Below are 25,207 nucleotides of genomic sequence, written 5' to 3'. Positions count from 1 at the left end.
AGATGGATGGCAGAGAAACGGAAGGAAAAGTCTGAGTGCTTTATCGACCCAACTGACATCCTATGAATGGTAAGCAATAAAAATTTATTGAGAAATAGAAAAGTTCTTTCTTACCCTTATCACAGCCCCCCCCCAATTCTTAATGCCACAGAAAAATGCAAAATTCCCTTAAACCACGTATTTAAAAATCTTGCAATTTTATTTGCATATAAAGGCCGCTAGATATAATATCACAATAAATTTAAAGAAACAACTGCTTTTCTAAATTCCATTAACAAGGTAACATAAAACAGAACAAAGCTCAATAGCATTTACAGTGGTAGAACAGAAATAACTATCTGCAACAATATTTTGTGCTAGCGAGATTGCATTTACACACAGTGCAAAATAAGAAAAAGGAAATAAAAAGACAAGAAGAATATTTAAATATAAAGGACAACTAAGCCTTATTTTAGTTAGGCTTGATTGTATCCATTTGACTCTATACATGCCTGAACTACGACAAAGATTTAACTCGGGCTCTTGAAGGCCTTGAGCACTTGGAAAATGTGTCACATCCTTCATAATTTAGATGTGCTGTACAGCATAATTTTGCAGATGCTATACTGGCAATATTAAATCCTACCTTAGTTATAATGCACAAAAAATACATATATATATAAATTCATATTTAAAAGGAGTCCGCATTTACATTTTTTTTTACTGCATGAAATACCTGCTCTTTGCAGCTTTCACCCCCAGTCTTTTAAAGCTAAAATAATTTAAAAACAAACAATAAAGGTAGATATCACATACAGGCTGTGGCTATCTATATCAGTCTTTAACATATAAAGCAGGTAGAGACAAACAACTGAGAAGTCTATTCTCCCCTTGCTGCACACTACTGTTAATAGAAACAAGTTTCAGTACATGCACACGTATCAAGAGGTAAATGGACCCCAAAATATTGTTTGTGCTACTAAAAAAAAAGGGATATAAATGGAGATGAAAAGCTAACATTTAGACCTAGGGAAAAGAAGACACTTAAAAAACCCCGACAATAACATAAGTTGTGCAAATTTGGGTGTTTTTAAATGCTGCCTATTTTTTAGCTTATAATATAATATTAAAATAAGGTCTCTCACTTATTAAAAGAAAGCTTGGCTGTCCTTTTGAGAACACTGTAACAATTTACAATGGCAAATTTATTGAAAAACAAAATTCATTTTACAAATTCACAATGCTTTATCAATTTAAAATGAATGCTGCATTTCCAAAAAGCACAACCTCTAACTTTTCTTGTTTCTTTTGTACCAGCAATTTACAAAAAAACCCAAAAAACCCAAAACCCACCCCAAAACAAAAACCCCACAGTTCCCCCAAATTTTCTCTTCCCCCTCCCCCCCAACTTTGAAATAAACATGTAACAGAATGTACGTTTTGTAATTAGAAAATGGCAGTTTATAGACCTTCCCCAGTTCCCAATGTGCAGTAGTGCTTCATGATCCTTGAGGGGTTGGAAGGTCAAATATAATTGGAGGGTTGGTTGGTTGAAAGCTGACTGTACATGTTGAAGCATTGATGTACGTTGTATAACCGTCTGTCATAATGCCATAACCTGTAGGGAGAATGTGTCACGCTTACTGTAATATAAACAAACAATACTGCCCGTGGGCAGCTGCACTGAAAGCTAGTTGTGGAATCAATGCTTTGGAATAAAATTAAATTAATCCCTCCAAAATACAAGCTCTTGAAAGCCGCCACAAAAGCCTGATTGAAAAAAATACAATGTATTGTATTTGAAAGAAGAACTGATGCTTTCCGTCTCTGTACAAACTTTTTCCCCCCATGAAAATCCTCTGTTGCAACTGGATACAGCAGAAACACAGACAAAACCACATGCGTACTCTTCTAATTACTTAATTAGTGAGCTGTAGTATACATGCCTGTAATGTCTGTCATAAGAAAAAGACCAATCAGGAGCAAAAGATTTAGAAGTAACTTTGGTTTCACCTACAAAAACCCCTCTCTGGTCAATGAACTGAACCCAGTAAGCTTTTCCCATGCTAACCCTTATCATCCAGTTCCTCATCACAGGACTGCCAAGCTGGTGTTCACACTGCACGGTGAAACCTTCAAAACTCATTACCAGGTTAAAAATACACATACATACATATTTACTTTACATATGTTATCTACCAGAGAAAATCGTGACTAAGAAAAGGAATCTCCTGCTACAAACACAACAGAGTGCTGGAGGTCAAGGGATGACCTCTAGCTTAAGCAGAAAATTGAGGTGAAGGTTAAAGAGACGACTGCTTTTCATTACGAAGGGATCTTGATAACTCACTTCCCAAACAAAAAAGCAGAAAGTAGCGAGTATTAACCACAGGTTTTTCAGCATGCCAAGGACTTGACTCCTCAGTAACACTATGGCATCAGTTTCAGAATGCTGAAAGCTGTTCTCAAACTTCTAAACATCTGGTCAGCAATGCTCAGTTTTGGGCACCTCAATATGAGAGAGATATCGAGGTGCTGGAGCCAGCGCAGAGGAGGGCAACAAAGCTGGTGAAGGGCCTGGAGAATAAATCCTATGAGGAGAGACTGAAGGAGCTGGGACTGTTTAGTTTGAGGAAGAGAAGGCTGAGGGGAGACCTCATCACTCTCTACAACTACCTGAAAGGACATTGTAGAGAGGGTGGTGCTGGTCTCTTCTCACAGGTAAATAGCTATAGAACAAGAGGGAACGGCTTTAAACTACAACAGGGGAGGTTCAGACTGGACATTAGGAAAAAATTTTTCCCAGAAAGAGTGGTCAGAGAGTGGAATAGGCGGCCCAAGGAGGTGGTGGAGTCACCATCCCTGGATGTGTTTAAGGGTCGTTTAGATGAGATGTTGTAGGGGTTGTGGTGTAGATGGGATGTGGTGTAGGGGAGAACTTTGTAGAGTAGAGCTGATGGTTGGACTCGATGATCCCAAGGGTCTTTTCCAACCTGAATGATTCTGTGATCTTGTTCAGAGGGTGCTGTTTCTCTGCTGGCCTCTATCTTCCCTCCCACTTGCCACACAGGAATAGGACATAACAGAGGGTTGTGTACTCCAGTAATTTGGGGCAAGTGGAGCAAACTATAGCAACCCATGAATTGAGTCATACCTGAGCCTTTTTTCAGCAAATGAGATGTGAGAAAATGAATGATAACAGAAGTACAGAGATACTGAAAAGGCAGAAGCTCTCCTCTTACAGACATTCTCTCAAGGATAAGGATATAGGGTCTCCAGTTCCACCAGTGCAAAAGCTGAGAGTAAGCTTTGCCGTTGTTTTCAGCTGTCATCCACAAAAAGCTAACAAAGAACTAGGAAAAAAATCTAGGAAGACTTTAGCACTAAATGTACTTCAAAAAAAACCCAAAACCAGTTTCATGGAGGAAGAGAACTTCCCATCACAAACCCACAGGGGAAAAATGTTTTTCTTTTAAACCATTATGATACAATACAGATCACTGCTGTCTGAAAGCTAAGATAAATACAGCTACCCACAGTGTCTATCAGAAAGAATAATCACTTCAGAATTGCTGCACTGTCCGCGTGTATTACTTTATTTACTTAGATTGGCAATTTTGATTTAGATCACCTCAAGGTGGGAAAAACCTCGTTTGTGGTTGTTCTTGCTTATCAACCAGGAAAAAAACCCTGCATCACCAAAATGTGTGTATGGCCTCCACTGATTTAATGGAATGTGGTGCATGTTCATCTCAGCTGGAGTTGGATGAGAATTAATTGCACTGTAAGACTCTTAACACTTGGCTATTTCTTTCTGTACTGAAACAAGCTGTTCTTATGTCTTCTGTGTAAGTACTAAACAGGATTTTAACTTTTTTGTTAGTATCCTTGTAAGAATTTATTTGAACCTTTACTTTTAATATGTGCTGCCACCTTTCCTGTGAGATTTAAATGTAAGGTGCTGTACATGGTTCCTCTGTGCTTTCTCATAATAAGGATCTTGCACATTAAAATACCTTCCTCTCCCATTACTTAACTCTATTACAACTAGAAGTTTTATCATCCAGTGTGCCTACAAAGGCTGTAGACAATTTACATGTTTTAGCTGGAGGTCTTGCTGTGTTCACTTATTTTTAATGTGCAAGGTTTAATATTTATACAAAATATCCTATCATTTCCTGGGTGCATTAAAAGATTGCTATTCATGCCACTATACTTAAGGTCATGGTAGTATTTCCATTATAAACTCTTTATTTACAGATACCAGGCATGAAACTCATTGTATGAAGTCACAAGGGCTTCAGAAAAACCAACATCACTAGTTGAGAAAGATGACCTTTTTTTGTTTTTCTTCTGTGAAGTCCTCCAAATCTGTAAGCCTATGGAGAACCTAGTTAGAGTCAATGGAGAAACCTCCAGGGGGGACAATACAAAGCACTTAACGTGTAATTCTGAGTTCTAGGGTCACAAAGTCTTATACTCTCTCAGGCAGAACTCCTAGTGATTGTCTCTCAGCCACATGAAAGCTGCAAAATTGTGTTAAATATTTAAGTATCTTCAAAATGTATTTAATCTCTCAGCCTCTTCCACTGCCACAAACTGAGCTTATTGTTTCTGAAGCTTCACGCTCTGACTGATCTGGTACTGACAGTGGGGAAACACCTCTTCTAAAATATGAGGCTGCTGGAAGGTAACATACACAGTACAAACTGCATTACAAGATGCTTTTAGAAATGTATGCAAAGTGAGTTCTAGCAGTCTTTCCTCCTGATGTCTGACTCAAGATGCCCTCCTTTCTGCTTTTCTTTATATGCTGAGGGAGGTGAGCGGAGACAGTAAGTTGTCTTCGATTTTCTTTTTTTTCTAGCACCTTTCTTGGCTCCTTTGCTTGGAATAATGGGGATAATTTTCATTTTGGCTTCTGAGCATTGGGAATCTCATCTGTTTCTCTAACCAAGTTTGTCAAAATTTGAATAGCTTTCAAATAACCTGTATAGAACAACCTTTGCACAGTGAAAGATGTAGGTGGCTAAATGCAGCACACATTTCTGAAACTGTTTTAATTCTGGCATAAATTTATGAAGTGCTGTGCATGCAATCACTTCCCTCAATTCCCCCTACTTTAGTCCAAAATGCCATTATCCATCCTTTGCAATACACCATCAAAATGTGTTTCTTTGAAATCACCCTGAGATCAAAGAGGGGAGTAGTGCTGCTCCTTACCTTCATGAATCCCACCAAAGACATGGAGTTTGGGCCTTACTCGCCTCTGCACCGTGTTCAACAGTTCCACACAACCCACTCTCTGCAGCTCCTTTGGAACCCAGTCTCGAAAACCTGAAGGCAAAATGCAAATCAATACTATTAATTTTCTCTATTCAGGTAAGGTTTCACGTAGTCTTTCAGGAAGTCATAATTCACAGAAGGTTTATTACATTATCTGTAGTCATAACCTCTCCATTAAAGCACACAATGGCTTTTAAGAAATGTTTCACTGTCACTTTGTCTTCCTTAAGATTTCCTCCCTCCATCTGCATTAATATTTTTCTGGATGTGATTTGGTTTTTTTAAACTATAGGTTTAAACTCATCTTCCACCTTGAAACCCTGGGACATTTATTCCCGGCACTGCTGCAGATTTTTCTTCCCTTTCCCCTGGCTCTTACATCAGTTTCCCAAGCCAGGTATGTGGTTACTCCAGAAATGAAACACCTCAGGAGGATCAGCTGATCTACCTCTGCCACCCCGAAGATTTAAAATACAGTCTCCCACAGCTTCCAAAGGAACACAAGTCTGCAAGTGTCAGGTTACTTCTGAGCCCCCGGTCACGACAAAAAGCAATGTAGCAAAATAGCTTCCAACAAGCTAGTGCTAATTGACTACACTGCCACTCAGTCCTACGGCTAATATGGAGAAACGCACAAAACGTGACATCAGTTATTACAGAAGTCTGCTGCCTGGACTAGCACTGACAAGGATCAGCAGGGCAAGATGAATGAGGAGGAGTAGAAGGGAAATCAGGAGCCGCATCCAACAGTAGCACCGTTCTACTGACTTCAGAGTAATTACACCCTGTGCCAAGTTTATCCCAGGTAGTAAAAACATGTTGTGACATGAACTTGACTGAATTTTGGAGAGAACAAAAAGTCCAGTTGCAGCTCTACCTCCCTTAATATTTACATAATTTTAAAAGCAGCATTTTGTCAATATTATCAAGCAGGCTGAGACCTAGACCCCTCCTTTTAGGCACAGTACTAGCACCTAATCTGTGTCTGTAGTTAAAACCCAGTGCCAATCTTTTGAAATTGAACTTCATTATCTCTATCAAAACCAAAATTTAAGTATGCCTATTCAATTAAAGCACTCATTAGTGTCTGCAGCATCACAGTATTTCTATATGAAACTAATCAGAGCAGATGGATTAGCAATCCATTTAAAACAGCACCCCTGAAACATTATAAACATGCTTGTGGGGTTTTTTGCTTCTTTGGGAAAATAAAAAGATTAAAAGATGCTATTCAAAGCGTTGGTTTTCAATATCCGGTGCGCTCCACTGTCAGTGGATGGTGTATCACTGTTTTATCAAAGCAGCACGCTCGTAGCTCTGCTAAGATTAAAGAGAATTTACAGATAGTCTTGCAACATTCTCTAAGTAGTATTAAAACAGTAACCAAGATATAAAAGGACTGGTAAGTACATTACTGGTCAAAAGCTTTCTGGACTTTTTTTTTTCCTTAGCTCTGCTTAGATTGCTGACTCTTAACTTAATTGTGGTACAAAACAAACATGCATTAATTCCTGACTTGGCAGTCACTGAGAAGCTCTATGAGAGCACCAAACCAGCCTGGTAGCACTTCAGTGCTGTTTTATAATAGCACCTTGCAATTCTCAGAAGTTTTTTTTATATTCACTACCATCTGAAAAGTCGGTGCCTTCACATGATCATCTGACCCGTTGGATTTCAAGAGCTTACCAACACTCTGGCAAAATCACAGTCTACTAACGGGAACGGTAATGAAGAAGAGACTGACACACTCCCTTATCCTGATAAGCCATATTTATAAAAGGCAGATGCTCAGTTGTTGTAAAACCAACTGAAATATTTAAAATATGGTCCTAGACTGCTCGCCACATGTGTCTTAAAGAAAAGCAGTAAATATGCAATACTATCTTACAGGATACAGGATCGGGAAAAAATAGTGAGAATTTTCAAGTGGTTTTAGTGTGGGCTTTAATGACCTTAGATACGCCTTAACTGAGTGCTCCTGCCTCTGCTGAATGACCATCCTAGCATCTTTCTGAGACCATCAGAACTTAGTTTAGAACTTAAAATTAAAATGGGGATCAGTGAATTACTCACATTTACAAGGCAAGCAAAATTTAACTAGATGAGAAACTTCAACTACTTAATGAAAAAACAAATTATGCATTCATAGACTTTTGCTCACCTGTCATTAGTTCGGGTAAGGAACAATTATCTGAGAACATAATTTTATTCCTTCACAAATTTGCTATAAGCCAATAAATACCTCTAAAACTGCTGTTACATATTCTAAGTTTACATGGACATTATCAAGGAGAATATGCGACTACATACTCCCAAACTCTTGACTGCATGCACTAAAATCTTAAGGTAACATGTCATTATAGGGGAAGACTGTTTTACAAGTTCTAGCCAATCTCTGAAAAACTGTATGGGATTGGAAACTGTCAGATGAATACTGCTCTTAAATAAAATGTCAAACTATAATGGCTATAGAGTCAGATATTTGATCCTACCCAGCTTAAGTTCAACAAAAAATTTAGTTTTTATTAAGAAAACACCTGGAAGCTCAACAGATCTGCTAAACCTAATCATCACTTTACACTTCTTCCAAAAAGGCTTTTTAAATTCATAGTTTTGAGTTAGGGTGAGATTACGGTACATCTTATAGCATTATTCATTCTGTTTATTTTGAAAGTAAAATTCTCATGCAAAATATCACACACAGCTTGTTTCACTTACCAAGGGGAGGTCCATGTGTCATTAGTATATCAATTCCCTCAGGAATAAGGTTCCACTTGTCTAGCAAAGACTGACCTCTGGGTAGGTTAAAGCCCCATCCATTAAACCATGGTGTCCTTTGGAGGAAAATAAGATGAACTGTATCAGTGTAAAATAAAAATCTCTTCTGTTCTCCATTTTTTCATAACTAAAACAATTTCTGTGCTTTAGAGATTACACGCAGACAGCCTTTTTGAAGGGGATGCTTCTAAAACAAATTGGTTCAAATACATACATACGCTAATCTATACATTTGAATTTAGATTAACATCTGATGTTCTTTTTGTACTTCAAGAGTATTCAGCCCTAGGGGTGTTTACTCACTATAGAGAAAGGGAAAAACATTAAAATGACACAGTCTAAATCTAAAGTTTTCTTTCAAAGTTTGGGGATATTCAAACATTAAGAACTACTTCCTTATATTACCTACCAAAACAAGCAAAAATATCTCAAAAGTTTTTTGGAGGCAAGAGTCCATTTCTCACAACACAGGGCAGCTAGTGGGTAACAGCTCAACAGGAAGACTGTATGATGCAGTGGTTATAAGCACCATCTGCACTATGATATTTCACTAAACTCAAACTTGATCCTTTCAGCACTTTTAGTATCAGGACGTTGTCACGTAACTCGGCTTTGAACTCCTAAGCCTCCCAGAGATCTTGATCACACAGTGTTTAGCCTCACAATGACTTCTTAAAGAAATCTTATGATTTAAAATTCATTCAGTACTTTTTAAGGAGAACTGAGATCCTCAGTCTCCTCCACCATAGCATAGCGTTGTTCTGAGACACTGGTTCATGCATCAACCCAAGCACATAGTGATGAAACGCAGACCTTCTAGAAGTACTTTTTCAATGGATAACAGCCAAACTGAGTAATTCTGGTATTATAATAAAGCCTCTCCTTACCAGGGTACACAGAGCAATTGTTCTGAAGACACACTATAATATTTACACCTGTTACTAACAACTTTTTATACAGCTGTTAGTATTGTACTAATTTTAAGAGTTTTCATCCATGTGTGTGTTTCCTAGATTTCGACTTCATTTTCTACATAGGATGCTCCTGTCCTAGCCCTAGTCATCTGGGGGCATCTGTCTGAGAGTTCAAGCTACTCCTGCAGTCTTCTGTGTACTGCAGTTCTGAAAATAAAAACTCAAGAAACGGGGGAAAACAACCACAGACCAACCTTAAAGAGAAGCATACCTGTTAAGAAGAGAGAGAGCATTAAGAGTCCTACACAACTTCATTACGTAAACTGCCTCCAGTACCCTCTAAATCAGGCACTTTTTCAGCCTCAAATATGCATTTAAGTGGAAATTTCCGGATGCGATTACTTCTCTAATCTTTATTTTTTGTCATTAAAGTATTTTGTTTTCCAGAGACAATAATTTGACCAATGAAGGTAGTTCTATATATTTTATATATATAGTTCTGATTATATATATTATACCACACACACGTAGGAACTCATTCAACCTAGCAGATTTTCTGGATGCTGGATGAATGCTAAAAAAGATGGGTAATTTACATGTTAGTTAAACATTTTATGCGAGCTATGGATTCCTCATGTGCCTAGCAATGAAACTTCACCTCTCACTACTGTCTTACTCTGCACCCACTGAAACATGGAAAAAAGTCTGTATGTTGTAAAGTAAGGTCAGTGTACCTCACAGGAGGGCTGTATGCAACTGAATTAAAACTGAAGCATGTGTCTTAGCTTTAAATAAATCACAAGTGTTTCTGCTTTTCTATGATTGACCTTACTGAAACAAGTATCAAAATTTCCCTTCCTATAACATTGCCAGGTTTTAACATATCAAGATTATTGTAACCTTCAGGGCTGCAGTTAAAAGTTAAAATATGGTTTGGCTAAACATTCAGCTGCTTAAAAAAACAAACATAGAGCACACAGGTTGAACTTTTCACTGTCAATTAATGATTCTTTCCCCACTTGCATTTCTCCTGCAGATAATACTGTAGTTATTACACCATAGTTAAACCTGAAACGTGAAACCACATCTGTGATCTCTCTGGAGCTCTTTGGAGACTACAACCAGAGAAAAACCTGGATTTGTCTGCAGGATTTTTATTTTATTTTCTTGTGAAGCACTGGGGGAGGAGGAGGAGGGGAACCTGAGCTCCAATATATTCTTCATTCACCAGCCTCTGTAATTAGCTGTGACTAACAGGCACCACATGGGAATCCACTTATAAGAAAACTTTCGGAAAAACCTTCCTCATTATGCAGCATGTGCACAAAAAAAGATGGTCAGTACTTCTTTAATATACTAAATATTTTCATACAAAATTAATATATCAAGGAGAAGAGCAGGCATGACTGGAAGAACACCTGGATTACAGATTTAGGTTTCAGGCATTTAAAACACAAACCCGCACTGCATATTCAATGAGAGTACTGCGCCCTGACTAGGCAAACTGAGAGTCCCTGCATTTCTGAGGTGGCTCAGGCCTAGCCAGAAAGTCAAGAGGAAAGAGGACGTGTTCAGAACACCACCAAGAAGAAAAACAACTTTATGGCACAGATTCAGGTTTAGATGAGATCACAAGGAAGGTCATCCGATGTTTGCACTATGCTGTGTTGCAGTGCAGACAAAATGGAGTTGATGTACTGCGAATCCCATGAGTGGACAGACGAATAGCTGTTTACCCCCAGCAAACTTTAACCGTGTGCAGGAAAGACGAAGCCTGCCCTGTAGGTTAGGCAGCATCCTATCAAGGGGTATCAATCAGATACGGATATTTTACTCCTATTAGTGCCCTTCTTTGCATACATAGGAGTTAAATAAAGTCGCTCATGTCTTCTAAATTAGAAGAAAAAAATCATGTGTGTAGTTACATGCCTTCTGCAACATATTCTCAAGCAGATTACTTACTGGGAGAAACCACCTCATACCTAGGAAGAAATGTCTATAATGAACTTTGGCTGCACCCGCTTGTGGTAAGCTGCAATCAGGTGCAAATAATTAGTAAAGGCTACTTAGTCATTAGTAACTATATTTAAGGTCTGACCTATTTTTCTTTCCTATGAAGCTCTAAGTAAAAAATTTCAGTTAACTCCTAAACCCATTAATAGTATACTTAATTTTTAAGTAGCTGGCAAGAAAAGAAAGCTGTCAGCTGTTGAATATTGCCACAAGGGAGGCATAGACGTAAAAACCACAGGGATTAGTAATGAGAGGTTACAAATGACTTTGTCATTTTACGTCCGACAGACCAGAACACTTCCTCATACCCGACGCCCTGTGTGACGTGGGTCCCACTTGCCCAGCGTGTCAGCCCGTGTCTGGGAGAACCTAATTGAGCCTCCACTTGTCAGAACCACGCTGCTCTTCACAGCATCCTTCATGTGTCATCAAACCGTCATGATAATTCTTGATCCTTGGCTCACCTGACAGCTCATCCCTCCCCTGACTGCAAAGCTTCCTTATCATTTAGGGATAGCAGTTATGCTGGCACCAGATGTGACACAGGGAATATCCTCATAAAAGGCAGACACCTGGCCCATCGTTACTCTCTTCAGTTCTTCATTTCTATGCAGGAATCCCCACAGATCCCCCTCCACCTGGCATTTTGGAAGTTACATTTCCTGCAATTAAAAGGATGCTTATGCAGTAGGCTGCACGTTATTTTCACACCTTGTGCTGCAAGAGACACAGACATCACTTGACATAATACCAAGAAGGAGGGGATCTTAAGCATTGCAACAAGACTCACCCTCCTTTTGCAGGTGCATGGGGAGAAGCCTCTGACAAGACACAGAAATCCATCTGCTTTTAACAGCAGAGAGCCGCCTCTTCAGCGGGTGATCAGATCTCCCTTCTCCCAAGTACCTTTGTATGGTTTTACTGTTTTACTATTACATTAAAAAAAAAAAACCACAAAAACCCACAGGGATGAAGCCTTATTTTATGACACAAAATCACCACCATTCCTTGGTGTGTAGACCTCAGAGCCAATACCGTCGCATGGTGAAACAGGAGACACAAGGCCATGGCCAAGTTCATCCAGATGATGCAGGAATTTCAGCTCCTTCTGGAACTTTAACACTTTTAAAGGATGGTATCTCCTACTGCCTAGTTTCATCTCTTCTCTGGCTCATGAATTTAATCACCTGATCCTCATAGTTCAACAACTCAAAAGGTAAATGCACAACAAGAACTTCTAGATTCAGGTTCTCCTTTTACCTCCATCAGTACATCCATTTATTTCAACAGTTTCTTCTAAACAGAATTAGAAAAAATAAATTATCTCATGGGTTTTTAATCCTGTGTATTCATTCATTCTTAAGGCTACCCAGTCTTTTAGGAAAGCTTCAATTTTGCCCTTAATCCAGTAAATGCACAGGAGGCAAAAATCTCAGTCTGTTTCCTTCCACAACATTAACAGTCGAGGGGGTGTCAAAAAGCCATTGTAGCAGGAAGCACTTCTATGCAACTAAGAACCATAATGAAATGCTCTTCATTTTTGTCAGCATTCAGATTGAACACATAGACCTGGCTCAAGAGGGAGAGAGACAGTTCCATTAGGAGAACAAAAACTGTGGGACAGGACACTGATGTGTACTCCTAGACTTGGTCGGTTGCAGGACTAGCCTACAAACATATCCCCAAAGTATTTACTACAGTCCTAGATGAAAGCTGCAGCAGTGCAGTGGACTAGCAGAGAACAAACTGCAAAGGGGGAAAAAAAGTGACCTTTGTGCACAGAAGAGAAAAGCCTTTCAATCCTCCTCCCTCCGCCCTGAATGCAGTGCACAAACGTTTGCCAGGGCAGAGCAGCACACACGTGCCCGTCTCCATTCAGTCAATGGATAGAGCGTGCCTACTGGGAATACACAAAAAGGGACTGTAGCGTGGGGTGAGGGAGAGGGGAAAAAGGAGAGCGTGTGTAATCATGGAAACAAAAGGCTGAGTAGGGCAAGTGCACAATGTATTAAGGAACCAATTTTACAAGATAAGAGCTTCTGTAAAGGCTCTAAAACTTGCCTTCTGAGCTACAAAAACATTTTTTTTTTTGTTAAGCTTGCTCTTATAGTGAATATTCAAATGCTTTCTCATAATGCAACAACAACCAGGAAATCTTAAAGGCCAAATGATTTCCTAAATGTGCTCATTATATGCAATGTTGTGATATCAGTAAAAGGCAGAGTCTGGCGGCTCGAGCTGTATTTCATTCCCACTAGCATTTACCTGCTATGCCTCAGTGTCCCATTTAGAAAGTAAGGACAATAATATACAACTGAAAGAAGCATCACAGGGTCTGGTTCCTTGGGGTTTTGCTTACCTTGCATCTTTAAACGGCTGAAGCTCTCACAAAAGTGGGTAACCAGTACTGTGATTATGTTAGCCATGTTACTGTATGTATCTCCTTATTACTGATGTGCACAGCAGTCAGGAAGTCTCTAAAACATAGTTCTGCTGTTTTTACAATGTTAAAAAAACCTGAAGCCTCGACAGCTGCTCTTTTTTTTTTTTTTTTCTTCAGGTTTTATCTCTCTCTTTCAACTTACATACTACAATCTTTAAACACTTGCTGGTTGTCTAAATGACAAAACCTTTGAGAAACACAACCACCCACATCCACTGTGTTTGGAGGAAAAGAGTTCACACAGTGACTTTTCTCTATGAAGCAGTCCTCCACAACGAAAAGTTGCAGCAACCACCTCATCACCACATGCTAGTGTGACCTGGTATACTCCTTGCACCAACGTATTCTTGATTTCTACCTCAGGTTGCACAAACTGGTCAATGGAGGTTTTAGCTTAGACTCCTGACAGAGACCCGTACTTGAATCTGTGACAGGTAAGAAGGCAAATGCTAGGACCCTGGCTGCTGCCATTCAGCATGTTCCATGGACGTGCTGATCTGGACCAGATTATCACCTAAAACAGGGGCAGATACAGGAGGTAAGTGCAGCTTTAGCCTAAGCCCATATGGCTGGAAAACTATGTGAAAAGAATTCCCTCCTGCATCTTGCAGTTCTCCCCTCTCTTGCTCTCTGCACATCTCTGCTGTCTCCAGGCTGCCCCAACTTTTACTGCCAGGTAACTGAGCTCTGGTTCCCAAATGTAAATCCAGTTTCTGGTTTCTCTGATGGCCCATAACAACCACTGGCATCTTCTATCCTGTGTCTTGAATGGTGTCGCATTTTGGAGCAGGAACATAAAATGTCTGCTCAGTTCACATGTTTTGTGTTAATAATACCAGAGCATCACAGAGTATTTAAGACCACAACTTGTCTTCTGTGGGGAAGACCTGTTTTTTTTAAAAAAAAACTAACAAAAAACAATTGAAGGAAGCTGTGTAAAAAAAATAAAAACAATGAATGCCAGGGTTTAAGAAACTTGAGGCCAAAGGAGCAGACAGACAGGAGGTTAAAATGCCAGCAATGTCACGGAGGATCACAGGACATGGAGGACAGCAGGACACAGAGCACAGGGCCCCCTGAGGAGAGGGGAAAGAATATAAAATGAAGCAGATGAGGGGATGACACCAAGAAGCCAGTGGATACTGAAAAGGAGAGGAAGGGAGTAGATGAATTTTTACAGTTTATGACTCAGGCAACCTTTGCTTAAGTATCTGAATTGCTCATCAAAGAGGAAATTTCCTCCAAACCTTCTGAGGTTTTCCAATCCCTAACTGTATTGCAACTATTTTATTTAGGGCTTTACTTAATGAGATCTGGGAGATATTTTAATATCCCAAAAATATGAAAATAATTCAAACTTGACTCAAGGGCTAATTTCATTCTACTTTTTAAAAGAACAGAATTACAAAGGCCTACTAACAGAAGCAAGTATTAGACCTTGGATATTTCTGTGCTGCCTATAGTTGAGGATGGCTTGAAGGATAGACCTTGCCTAAGCTAGCACCAGCCTCAGCTGGGTCTATACATTAAGTACACTGCGTTTCCCCACTTGGCGATGGGAGCACTGTGTCAGCCTACGAAGTACCACGCTGGACTGATTTGCAGAACCGCTTCTCGTTCCAGAGTGGGCACATTGTCCCCTTCATTCCTATACTGCATCCCTGTGCAGGGTACATGCACCCTTGAAGTGTCGAAAGGATTCTGCAGTAATGAAAAGAGCTCGAATGCCTCAAATCCTTATTGTAGAATTTTGTGGTCTTTGTAGAAACACAGAGAATCATAGTATATCTATCTAGAGAAAGGAGCTGTCTGGTCCTGAAGCTCACCACAACATAAACCGTCCACTCTGAGGGACAGGCCAGAGGGAAAGAGGAAACAGAAGGAAAAAGCAGCTGGCTGAAATTTTGATTCGATTTTGCTCAACAACTGTGCATGTTACAGAATGATGCTTGGTTTCCTCTAGTGAACATGATCATAATATGCTAGATGTATTAAATCTTAAATTAATTTTCTACATGCCTCTTATTATCCATGCAGGAAATGTAAATTGACAAAGCTTCCACCCCAGGTAGATCTGGGAGTGGGTTTTACTAGTAGCCCTATTTCTGCAACACAACACAAATTAAAGTAGAGCAAAAGCAAAAGGAAAGTAATGACCCCTCTCCCAATACATACTTATTTGTGTGTATTTCTGATTCACCAGGGTAGCATGTGTGTTTGCCACGTAACAACCAAAAATCTGTACAGGTGTAATTACACCCAGTAGCTTCTGTTGAGTATTTTAATATATTTCTAAAAGTAGCATTTGGAAAATACTGAGAGATGGTTGCCTTTCAAACAAGCAAGTGACATTTCAGTGAACTGTGAAACAGATGTTGCCAGATGTAAATTGGTATAACAAATAGAACACTCCAAAGAAGTTATGTCTGCCTGCCCTATTGGTGAACTTGGTTCTCGCTTCTAAGAAACAGCCTCTAGAAACTTCGTGGTTTTGAATGCTACTTAAAACAGAATTCTCTAGCATCGCTAGAGAGTTTCTGTAGTTCCTCCAATAGGCTATGCTGGTCAGAGAACACGACTGCTTATTCATTAATAAACGCCGAAGCCACAAACCAGAGGAATTCCAGATATATACTTTTATGTAGTTTCAGCACCTTTATGTAACTTTACATCTGCATCCCATACTGCTCTCAATATATGTAACTTAATGACACCAACATGAAAGGTGGGTCTTCCCCCAGAGGATTAGTTTTGGCTCCTGAAGAGTCGCTGAGCCAATGTACCAGTTCACTGCTGCCAGAGGGGCCACATCCTCCCCATACACCTGTTCATCAGTCCTTGTACCAGCTCCAGTTCTTGCAGGCCCTATCAATTTGAATCCTAACCAACAAATGGGGGAGAACATGAGATGATGTTATTACTTCTATAAGCCATGCTGCCAAACGCAGCCACAGAGGATGGAGGAAAAAGCAATAGCTGGGCTCCCTGAAAGGAAGCCACATTTTCTCACTCTGTTGTCTGAAGATAATGCTCTGAAAACAAGAGACTTGCTGTTTTATGCTTACAGGAATACCTACTAGATATCACATCTGTGTTTCCGGCCACTTTAGGAATGAAATCCATCACCAATACTCTTAATCTCTCACGGTAAAACTACGGTTAGTACATACCTAAAAAGGACTCTTAGTTATAAAGTCTCTTGAACAGTGGGCTTACATCAGATCCAAATTTAGCTCTTGTATTTGCTTTGCTTTAGAGTTTTCCATATAACACACTTCCATGCTCTAGGACATAGCATCAAGAAGAAAAGATTCTGGTCTTTGTGCCCTTATGTTCTGGATGTCTGAGTTGCCCTTGCTTTTCATGATCTAATTTCCAGAGTTAACAAATCAGTTTGTTGTTTTTGAAAAGTAAAAAACGACCAAAAAAATCCACAAAGCACAAACCTACACCACAATCACAGGAACTGGAAGGCTTTCAAAAAACTCTTTTCAAGTATCTTGCAAGTAATAATTAATATAGCCTCAGAACAGTCCAGATAGAGCACTGTTTATAGAGGTACTGTGTAAAAACTGAGTTGACTGCACCAAGAATAAATTTGCCAGAATACATGCCTAAGTAACTTGCTTAACGTGAATCAGATGGTAGACACAGAATGCCGCACTCCGTGATTTTCACTATTAGTCTTTAACAGTAAGTCAATTGTTCTTATCTACTCCAATGATATAAAATCAAGACACTGAGATTGCTTATTGCCAGATGGTGCTGTTTATCTATAAATACCATCACTATTTTTATTTATGTTTTGCTCAAAATGCTGCTTAGCATTCTTCAAGAAGAAACTGAAACTTTCCAGAATGCATGGTAGGAAAACCAAACAAGGTTCACATATATTAATCTTCCATGCACACACAGCCCACAGTATTTAATTGTAGGAACTCATAACATACTCTTCTGAAAATTTACAAAAAAGAATGGAAACAGTTGGTTATAATTAGGCCACAGGATACTCCCAGCATTTCTTGTTTGTTTGAAGTCTGTGCTATCTTCCGTTTCAGCTTATTCTTGAAGTTGGATGTAAAGTCGCTTACCCTCACTAACCAGATGAAACAGCCAAAACAATCAAAAGAGTTTCCACTGTCAAAATATACTCTTATTTTGTATTTAGGTACAGTATAAAATATCATGGCCAGACTTTAAGCAATAATACTGGTTTACTATTTAATTCTAAGTTTTAGGAAATATCATTTATTTAAAAGATATGCAGATTTGCTTAATTTTCTTCATTTACTACAGCCTTTGCATTGTGCAGAAATTTAACATCTGGACTACTCAAAATTTCTCCTTTACTGAAAACTGCAATCCTACTTTGGAGTCTGCAGGAAGGGAGAGTTAGCAACTCCTGTCCAATCTTCATCCCCAAAACATCATTACTTTGTCAAGTTCTGTCAACAAAGAAACGGGGGGAAAAAAAATCATCTGAGGAAAGGGGTGATTATGGATCTCCAAATGCATATCGCACCTCCTTCTCAGCTCAGGAAACTTCAGGACACTTGTAGGCAAACAAAGTTCACACGTACAAAAATCCTATACCCGATATTACATGCATAGAACGCATGCATGTGTGTGTATATATATGTATAAAAATACATTTAACTCCTGTTGCTCTGCCTGTGAGAAGAAGCACAACAAATAACTTGAAGAAATGGTGCAATGCACTCCCAAACCAATGAGAACTCCAACTGCTGTAGTACTCAAGCGTGACCCCAGTAATATAAGCTAACATTTTCAGGTTATTACCTGGAGGAGCTGTCTTATGTATGAGCCAATTTAGCAAATCAATTAAAGTAATGCAGTTACTTGATCAACAGATGAACACAAAGAAAAAAAAAAATGACAGAAGAGACTGAGGGCAAAAAACATACGAGGTCATAAAAGAAGCAGAAGCCGCTGGAAAGACTGCAGAGAGGATTTGGCATCACAAAGGTAAAAGGAGCATTATTTTAATTGAAAAGGATCTGTTTAAGCATGGGTCACTCGCTTTTGTAGTCTTCAAGATCATTAAACAAGGAGCTCAGATTACATGTGAGTCAATTTACACAACATTTAATTTTAGGCTCACCCACCTTCATATTGTCCCTTCAAAGAGGTTTGTGAAAGATGCAGATTACCACAGACTGAATGAGAGTTAATTTGACTCTTCTGGTAAAAAAAACCTAACATGAAAACTTTAATTAGAAACCAACGTAGTAGAATTTTTACCTTGGTACCAGTGACTCCACCTGATCAACAAAATGCTCTTCATAGTCTTTTCAGTTCTCACCTTGATGGAGAGAGGATTTTGAACCCCACACCTCTCCAAGGCCATGTGCAACACTTAATTCCCCTCAAGAGTGTGTTAACGAAATGTAATCAAGTGCAAGTAAGCAGAAGAAAAAAAGAGGTAGGGAAGATGTCATTCTCAGTGACCACCAATCAAAACTCCAGGTTTTATGAAAAGCCTGAGTTGCCTCCTGGCTGGATTGCAACGTAGTTCAAAAACCTCCATGCAGCTGGCTGACCAAACTGCTTCTCCCAGAAACGCAAAGCACCAGCTCCAGTCAGGCACACTGTCCAGTGGGCAACGTGCTGGCACGATTTCATGTTTCTGGTGCTACAAATGCCATGCTACGGGTTCACAATTACATATTCATCCCTTGGTATCATATACATTCATATTTTTTAAAAAATATTCCAAGAAAAGTTGTGAGCTCGTATTACAAGTTCTCACCTGAAGTATATTTTGTACTGATAAGTTACAAGCCTATGAACTGGTGGTTTATAATAGAAAGGCAGACTGACATTTAAATAGAATGGCACTGGAATAATGGCTTTACATTAGTATTTTATGGGAGGCTGAATAACCACAGAGTTAACATACTGTATTTTCTGGCAATAAAAAAATCTGTTGAAAACAAAAGGTCATTTTATTTGATAATGTAAAAGAATTAGATTTGTTCTGTATGGTCAAGAGAGTAAAGGAAAGATTAATTCTTAGAGGAGAAGTCAATATATCAGGATGGCTAGGATTGGTTTGGTTTTAATTCTTTAACCATGTTGTAAAGCCTGCGGTTCATAACCCACAGCCATATATTGCTGTACACTGTAGGTTTAATACAGGCCCCAGACTTCAGTCTGATCTGATAAAAATCTGAAACTTGCAGTAGGCCATTATGTGGGCAAACTATTCATTTTATATTCACCTCCTTGTCGTGTCAGTGCAGAGGTCATCTAAAGAGGGGGCCTAATTAATCAAACTGTCAGAGCCAATGAGGAGGAGCATGTTAATAGGACTTTTATTTCACCCAGGAAAGCAGTGGTCTGACAGGAACCAGAAAATATGGCCTTGATGTTGCTGTTTATTAGCATTGCTGAGATCAGTGGTAATAGGTGCCAAGCAGCCTATGTTTGATAAAGCGCTGAATGTCAAGAACCTGCACCAACTAGAAATTAGACTGACAAGAGGCAAGAATCTCAGCATATTGATAGCTACTGGAGAGCAGGTACGGTTTGGATGTGATCACAAAACCAGAACCTGCACAGAACACATTCTAGTTTCCTCAAAAGTAAAGGGAAAAAAAACCCAAACCAAACCACACACCTCTCCTCCCTCAAATACCAAAACCCACCAGCTATTTTCCTGCACTTAAAGGTGAGGCTTTGCAGTATTTAACTCCTATTTGGCCCATACAGGCAAACACAGTGACACTACCTCAGAAAAGCCCGAAATTCGGTACTATGGCACTGAACTTAAAGGATTGCCTTGATGGGATCCCATAGTGGTATACGGTCATCACACCAGCAGAGCCCTACATCTCTGTTATCCTTTGAGAGATCTGGCAGGATTGTAAATGGTCTAAGACTAGTTTAAGAGCTGACACTAACTGATCCAGATCAATGCAGAAGCTGCACCAGATGAAGGACTGTCATGGCCCAGGCAGCAGTTAGGTCTGTGCACCTCTTGCTTGTGTTAGATAGGGCACTTAACAAGTTAAACCCTGGCCCCACAAAACACAATGATAATGCTAAAATAAATGCAGTGAAGATTTTATTTCTTACCCAAAGCCTTTCCAGAAAATTGATGTTCTTAACACAAAGTGCATGCCCATAGTAAAAAAGAAAACAAGCATATCTAAAAGGGAGTGAGTGGGAGATATAAGAGATGCTCACAGTTTTTGAAGGGCACTGGACTCATTTTAGCAGCAGCCACGGCATTTGCTGTGTGGGTGATATATGTAAAATTTTAAATTAATTATTTTAGTAATGCACCCCTACGTGATTTCTCAGTCTGCAATGTATTTTATACTTCAGGCCATGGTAGGGTTTATAATTAACTACTTTCTGAAGCCATTTTAATTAATTTTTTTTGCCCAACACCATTATTTCCAAATGAATAGAGAGCTAACATTAAATAGCCTTCTAAATAGAGAGCTGCAGGAATCCACTCTTGTAGGATAAAGCACTCAGAATCACGCCCTTAGTGATGCCCCCGGAAAGGTTTAAGTGAAGAATGTAGCAGCTGAAAGGAAATGTGCTGCCAAAGGGGAACCTCGGACACTGACAGGGACACTGCAAGTCCCTGGCTAAGTCAAAATTTTTCTTGGTGGAAGAGGAAAGCTCTTGTGTTTATGGCTGCTGCCATGGAACCAAATATCCTCATCCTGAATGATCTTTTTTTCTCTTCTCTGAGAATACTCCATTGTCTGGATCTTCCTCTTAAAGCCAGCAACACTAAAATTGGAATCAAATGATGCAGAACTGAGTTCTGTGCCTCTCACTTGGGTGAGTCAGGCTCCCAAGCTCCATCCCAGAGCTCACAGCAGGCTGTCGGAGAGGCAGGAGCCCGGGGTAGTCCTTCCTGCCTTCTGCGCTGTGGACAACTGTCCCTCACAAGTGGACTAGCACAATTCAATCTACAAAGACTAGAGAGAGATACTCGTAGTAAGATATTCTTCTTTGGCAGCAAACCCACTTGGAAAACCTCCTGCCTCTCTCCTGAGTCTTCCCTGCTCCTCCACGTCACAGGCACCGCTCCTTCCTGGTGGTACCGGTGAGAATGAGATGGGGTCACTGATGTCACCCGTGTTTAAAGAAAAAAAATGGGAAGATCTTTTCAGTTATTTGGTTTTACAGGATTCAAATCTTCAACAGCACAAATACAGGACTGAGGAACGGTAGCACTGGGCTCAGGACTGGTTATTCAGAGCAGGAACTGCTCCTCTGATGGCAAAACTCACTTAAAGCTTCACCATCAAACTACAGCTTTGAAGATAACAATGCACCCCTACCATAGAAGAAACGTACAAAGAATAATTAAGACACTCTTCCCTTCCTAATCTTCTGCTGTAGACAATATCCTTTTGAATGGTTAAAATTTTATTTATTTCCCCTTACAGTTTTATACTTTCTAATTTAAACTTAAGGCACACCCCCTATACTTCACAGAAAATATGTCAGATTGAAAATAAATGCAGAAATCTAAAATGTGGCCCAAATGAGTACCTGTTGGAGCTTTAGATGGCCGTTTTCACAGCTACAAGAAAAATAAATGCTGGTGGGTAAAATCTTAATGGTTACATGCCTCATTTTTACATTTCTCAGTGGCAGCAGTGTTAAAAACATGTATTGAAGTTCACTAAAGTCATTAGCATACGAACCAGCACAAAAATTTGGAACTATGTTAAGTATCTTTTTAAAAAGTCTTGAAGAGGGTTTTTCTGCCATTGACAATGTATTACTTAGCCATTAACTGAGTATTTTATTACCTAGATTGTACTATTAATTTATTGGGGGAGGTGGGGGGGTGGTGCGTGTGTGTGTGAATTTTTTTATGTCACACCTTCATTTACTATCATTGTGTAGTCAAAGTATGACCAAGCAACTGTTTCTTCAAAAGCTTTGTAAAAGTATTTTCTATAAATTGCTTGCCTAACTTCAGAGATATTGCTCTTACTTTGAAACAAAGGAAAATCTGCACGTTAATCCCAATGACATTGCTATAGGAACCTTATTTACAGTATGATAAAAAAAACGGTCCTTTCTTACAGCCTCATTAAATCTAAGCCTCATTTAACTACTAGGACATTTTTACAATGGGTTTACTGACATACTATGATAAATGTCTGTATAACATCCTTCAACAATAGTCTGACTATAGCCATAACCACAATGTGTATAAACACTGCACCAGTTTTAACAATGCGCTGTCCTGAATAGTAGGAAGTGAAGTAACACTAAACGCATTTTTACTAACCCCCACATCTCCAAACCTGTGTTTTGCTTTAGGTTTTTTCATTGGTTTCTGTTTTATTTTGGGGGGCTGCTTTGTTTTGTCTTCTCAGTGGGAAAAGAAACATTCCCCTTAAAATTATGAGAATTAAGATGCTAAACTTTTTTAATATTAGAGGATACCTTTGAAATTTTGACCTAGACAGAAAGGTTTCCTGAAATTTGATTCTTTAGAGATAAAAGGGTTGGCAGCAGGATGAAAGCAGCCCTACCCTTTTTTCCATGTCAGAGAAATGAATGGAATGGCTTATGAATACATGTAACTTACCCATTCAGGAGCCACGCTGGTGCCTATTTGTCCTGAAATATCAGTGTTAGGTTACTGTGCAAAGCAAAATAACTGTTAGCCAGCATGAACTTGATCCACAGGAACAATGAGGGCCAGAAGAAGGTTATTAGAGACTTAACAAACTTTTCAAACTTCAAGGTGATGCAAGGAATTAAAGGACATTTCTGTGGGAATCATGCTTTCAAAACACATTTATAAACGGTTAGCCACTGTAACTTACTCTTGCAAGGAACAGAGATCTGGAGTACCAGAATTGTATGACAAACTAAAACTGAACAGGCCCAACTGCTTTCCTGTTCATGGCTGGCCTCTGATTTAATTTCACATCAAATGATATCGCAAAGCTGGACATGGTAAACCTACAGTATTTTCACTGGAGACCAGGGTCTGACATTCTGTCTAAATGAAATTTCCCAGTTGTCCCAAACACTTTTTATCTTATTTCCATGCTAGCAGTTTGAAATGTCACTATATATTGCCACAATGACAGATGAGCAAAGGCACAAGAAAGCAACAGAGCTGGTTTCTCCAGCGAACCATGACTGGCAAATGTGAAAATTTACTTTTGCCCCCGGCTTCTGGTCCATTCCCAGGTATTAATGGTAACAGAAGTAAGCTCTGCAATGTGACTTCATGCAGGCTGAAACATAGTGCACAGGTTAAGAAAACCCTGTATGCATCTATGTATGTATGTATATACATAAACACATTATTAAAAAACACCACTAAGAGCCAAATTTTGCAAATAGTTTTTACTTTACTACCACAGGTTATCTCACTAAAGTTAGTCCGAGATTGACAGCAATAAACCCCCTGCAATACAGAAGATTGAGCCATGTGGCCATAATACATACTTTCTGTGGCTTAGTAGACTGAGGCTTGGATGATACTGATAAAAAAAATAAAGAAAACATCCTTCAGAAAACTTTTGCCATGAGATGATGTCTCCTGCTTACTGGGATTTCAGAATCTGCAAAGACTTCCTTTCAGCAACAGTGGGGAGAAGACCATGGTGATATTTATCATTACTTATGCGAGTGTTTCTATTAACTACAATGAGTTGTTCTAAGGACAACTTCAAGATCAAACTCCGAACTTGGGTTTCTCTTTTCTACATCTCTTTTTCTTGCTGTAATGAAATAATCTTCTGCCTTTAAAAGGCAACTTCTTTATATAGGCTTGCTCATGTCATAGAGCTGGTAACCACTGGAAGAAAAATAGATGGGTTTATATTATCAATTAACACCTAAATATTGCTTATTCACTCCCTTCCATCTGAGTAACTTCTCTGAATAACACTCATGTTTACCTCACCTCAATGAGATAGGAAGACTTGCCACTCATGGCAATGACTTCTAAGCAATACTAAATAAAAGGAGCAGCGAGCATTTGTATGCAGCAACCTTCATCTAGAAACATCCAGCACCTGTATCAATGTGTGTGAAATGCTGGTCTCATTGAAGTCAATGTTCAAAATTCCACCCATGATTTATTTTTCAGTAAGTCATCTCTTGGTGTTCTGCTCTTTGATATTGCTTTGCTTCTGAAAGCACAGAAGATATGAAAAGATGCATTTCTATTAGCAACATCCACTTTAAAATTTCAAATTCTACTCTCTGCTGCCACCCATTCTCTGATATGAGCTGTTATTCAGCCTTCACCTGCCTTTATCCTCAGAAGAAATCATTTTGACTATCACAATATCTTCTGTGTAAAAAATACGACAGGTCATCATGGTCTCTCTTATAAGCATTAGGAAATGAGCTTTTGAGTAGTAAAGGTAGGGTAAAAATAGGGTTCTGCACCACATTTTGGCTAGTTTCCCCTGAAGATGTAAATCTATACAACTATTTTGTTTAACAGTACACAACTGAGACCCCAAATGATCAGAATCTTCCATGACTGAAATTATACAAGTGAGATAAGACCATATTTTGGGGATCTATTTTCAGAGCTTGATGGTGGGTTGCATCTGAGTTTCCTCTTCCAGGAAATGCAGGAGATTACCTGCCCCCAGGAGACCCCCAGCCCAAGCCATTTCCTTAGCTTACCATTCCTTTGCTGCAGCCGGCAGAAAGAAAAGGGAAGGGAAGCAGAAGACTGTGGATGGTGACTTCAGTTTATTCACTATCCTAGTGGTTAAAAAGCTTGCTCAGAATTAAATACTCTTTAAAAATC

General features: G+C 39.3%; 1 protein-coding gene across 3 annotated transcripts in view; it reads right to left on the bottom strand.

Annotated features, from left to right (window-relative positions):
* Nucleotides 1-1,383: 1,383 nt before the first annotated feature.
* The window catches only part of MPPED2 (metallophosphoesterase domain containing 2), a 107,657-nt gene continuing 83,833 nt past the window's right edge, over nt 1,384-25,207 (bottom strand). For all 3 annotated transcript variants that reach the window (XM_074841935.1, XM_074841937.1, XM_074841936.1), the window contains exons 5-7: nt 7,984-8,099; nt 5,203-5,316; nt 1,384-1,597 (exon numbers count right to left, since the gene is read on the bottom strand). In XM_074841935.1, coding sequence (XP_074698036.1) covers nt 1,479-1,597; nt 5,203-5,316; nt 7,984-8,099 — 349 coding nt within the window. In that variant the 3' untranslated portion in view covers nt 1,384-1,478. The remainder of the gene's footprint in view (nt 1,598-5,202; nt 5,317-7,983; nt 8,100-25,207) is intronic.

This window comes from Strix aluco, chromosome 16 (assembly GCF_031877795.1).
Source record: "Strix aluco isolate bStrAlu1 chromosome 16, bStrAlu1.hap1, whole genome shotgun sequence".
NCBI classification, from domain to species: domain Eukaryota; kingdom Metazoa; phylum Chordata; class Aves; order Strigiformes; family Strigidae; genus Strix; species Strix aluco.
This window is presented reverse-complemented; position numbering and strand designations above follow the sequence as displayed.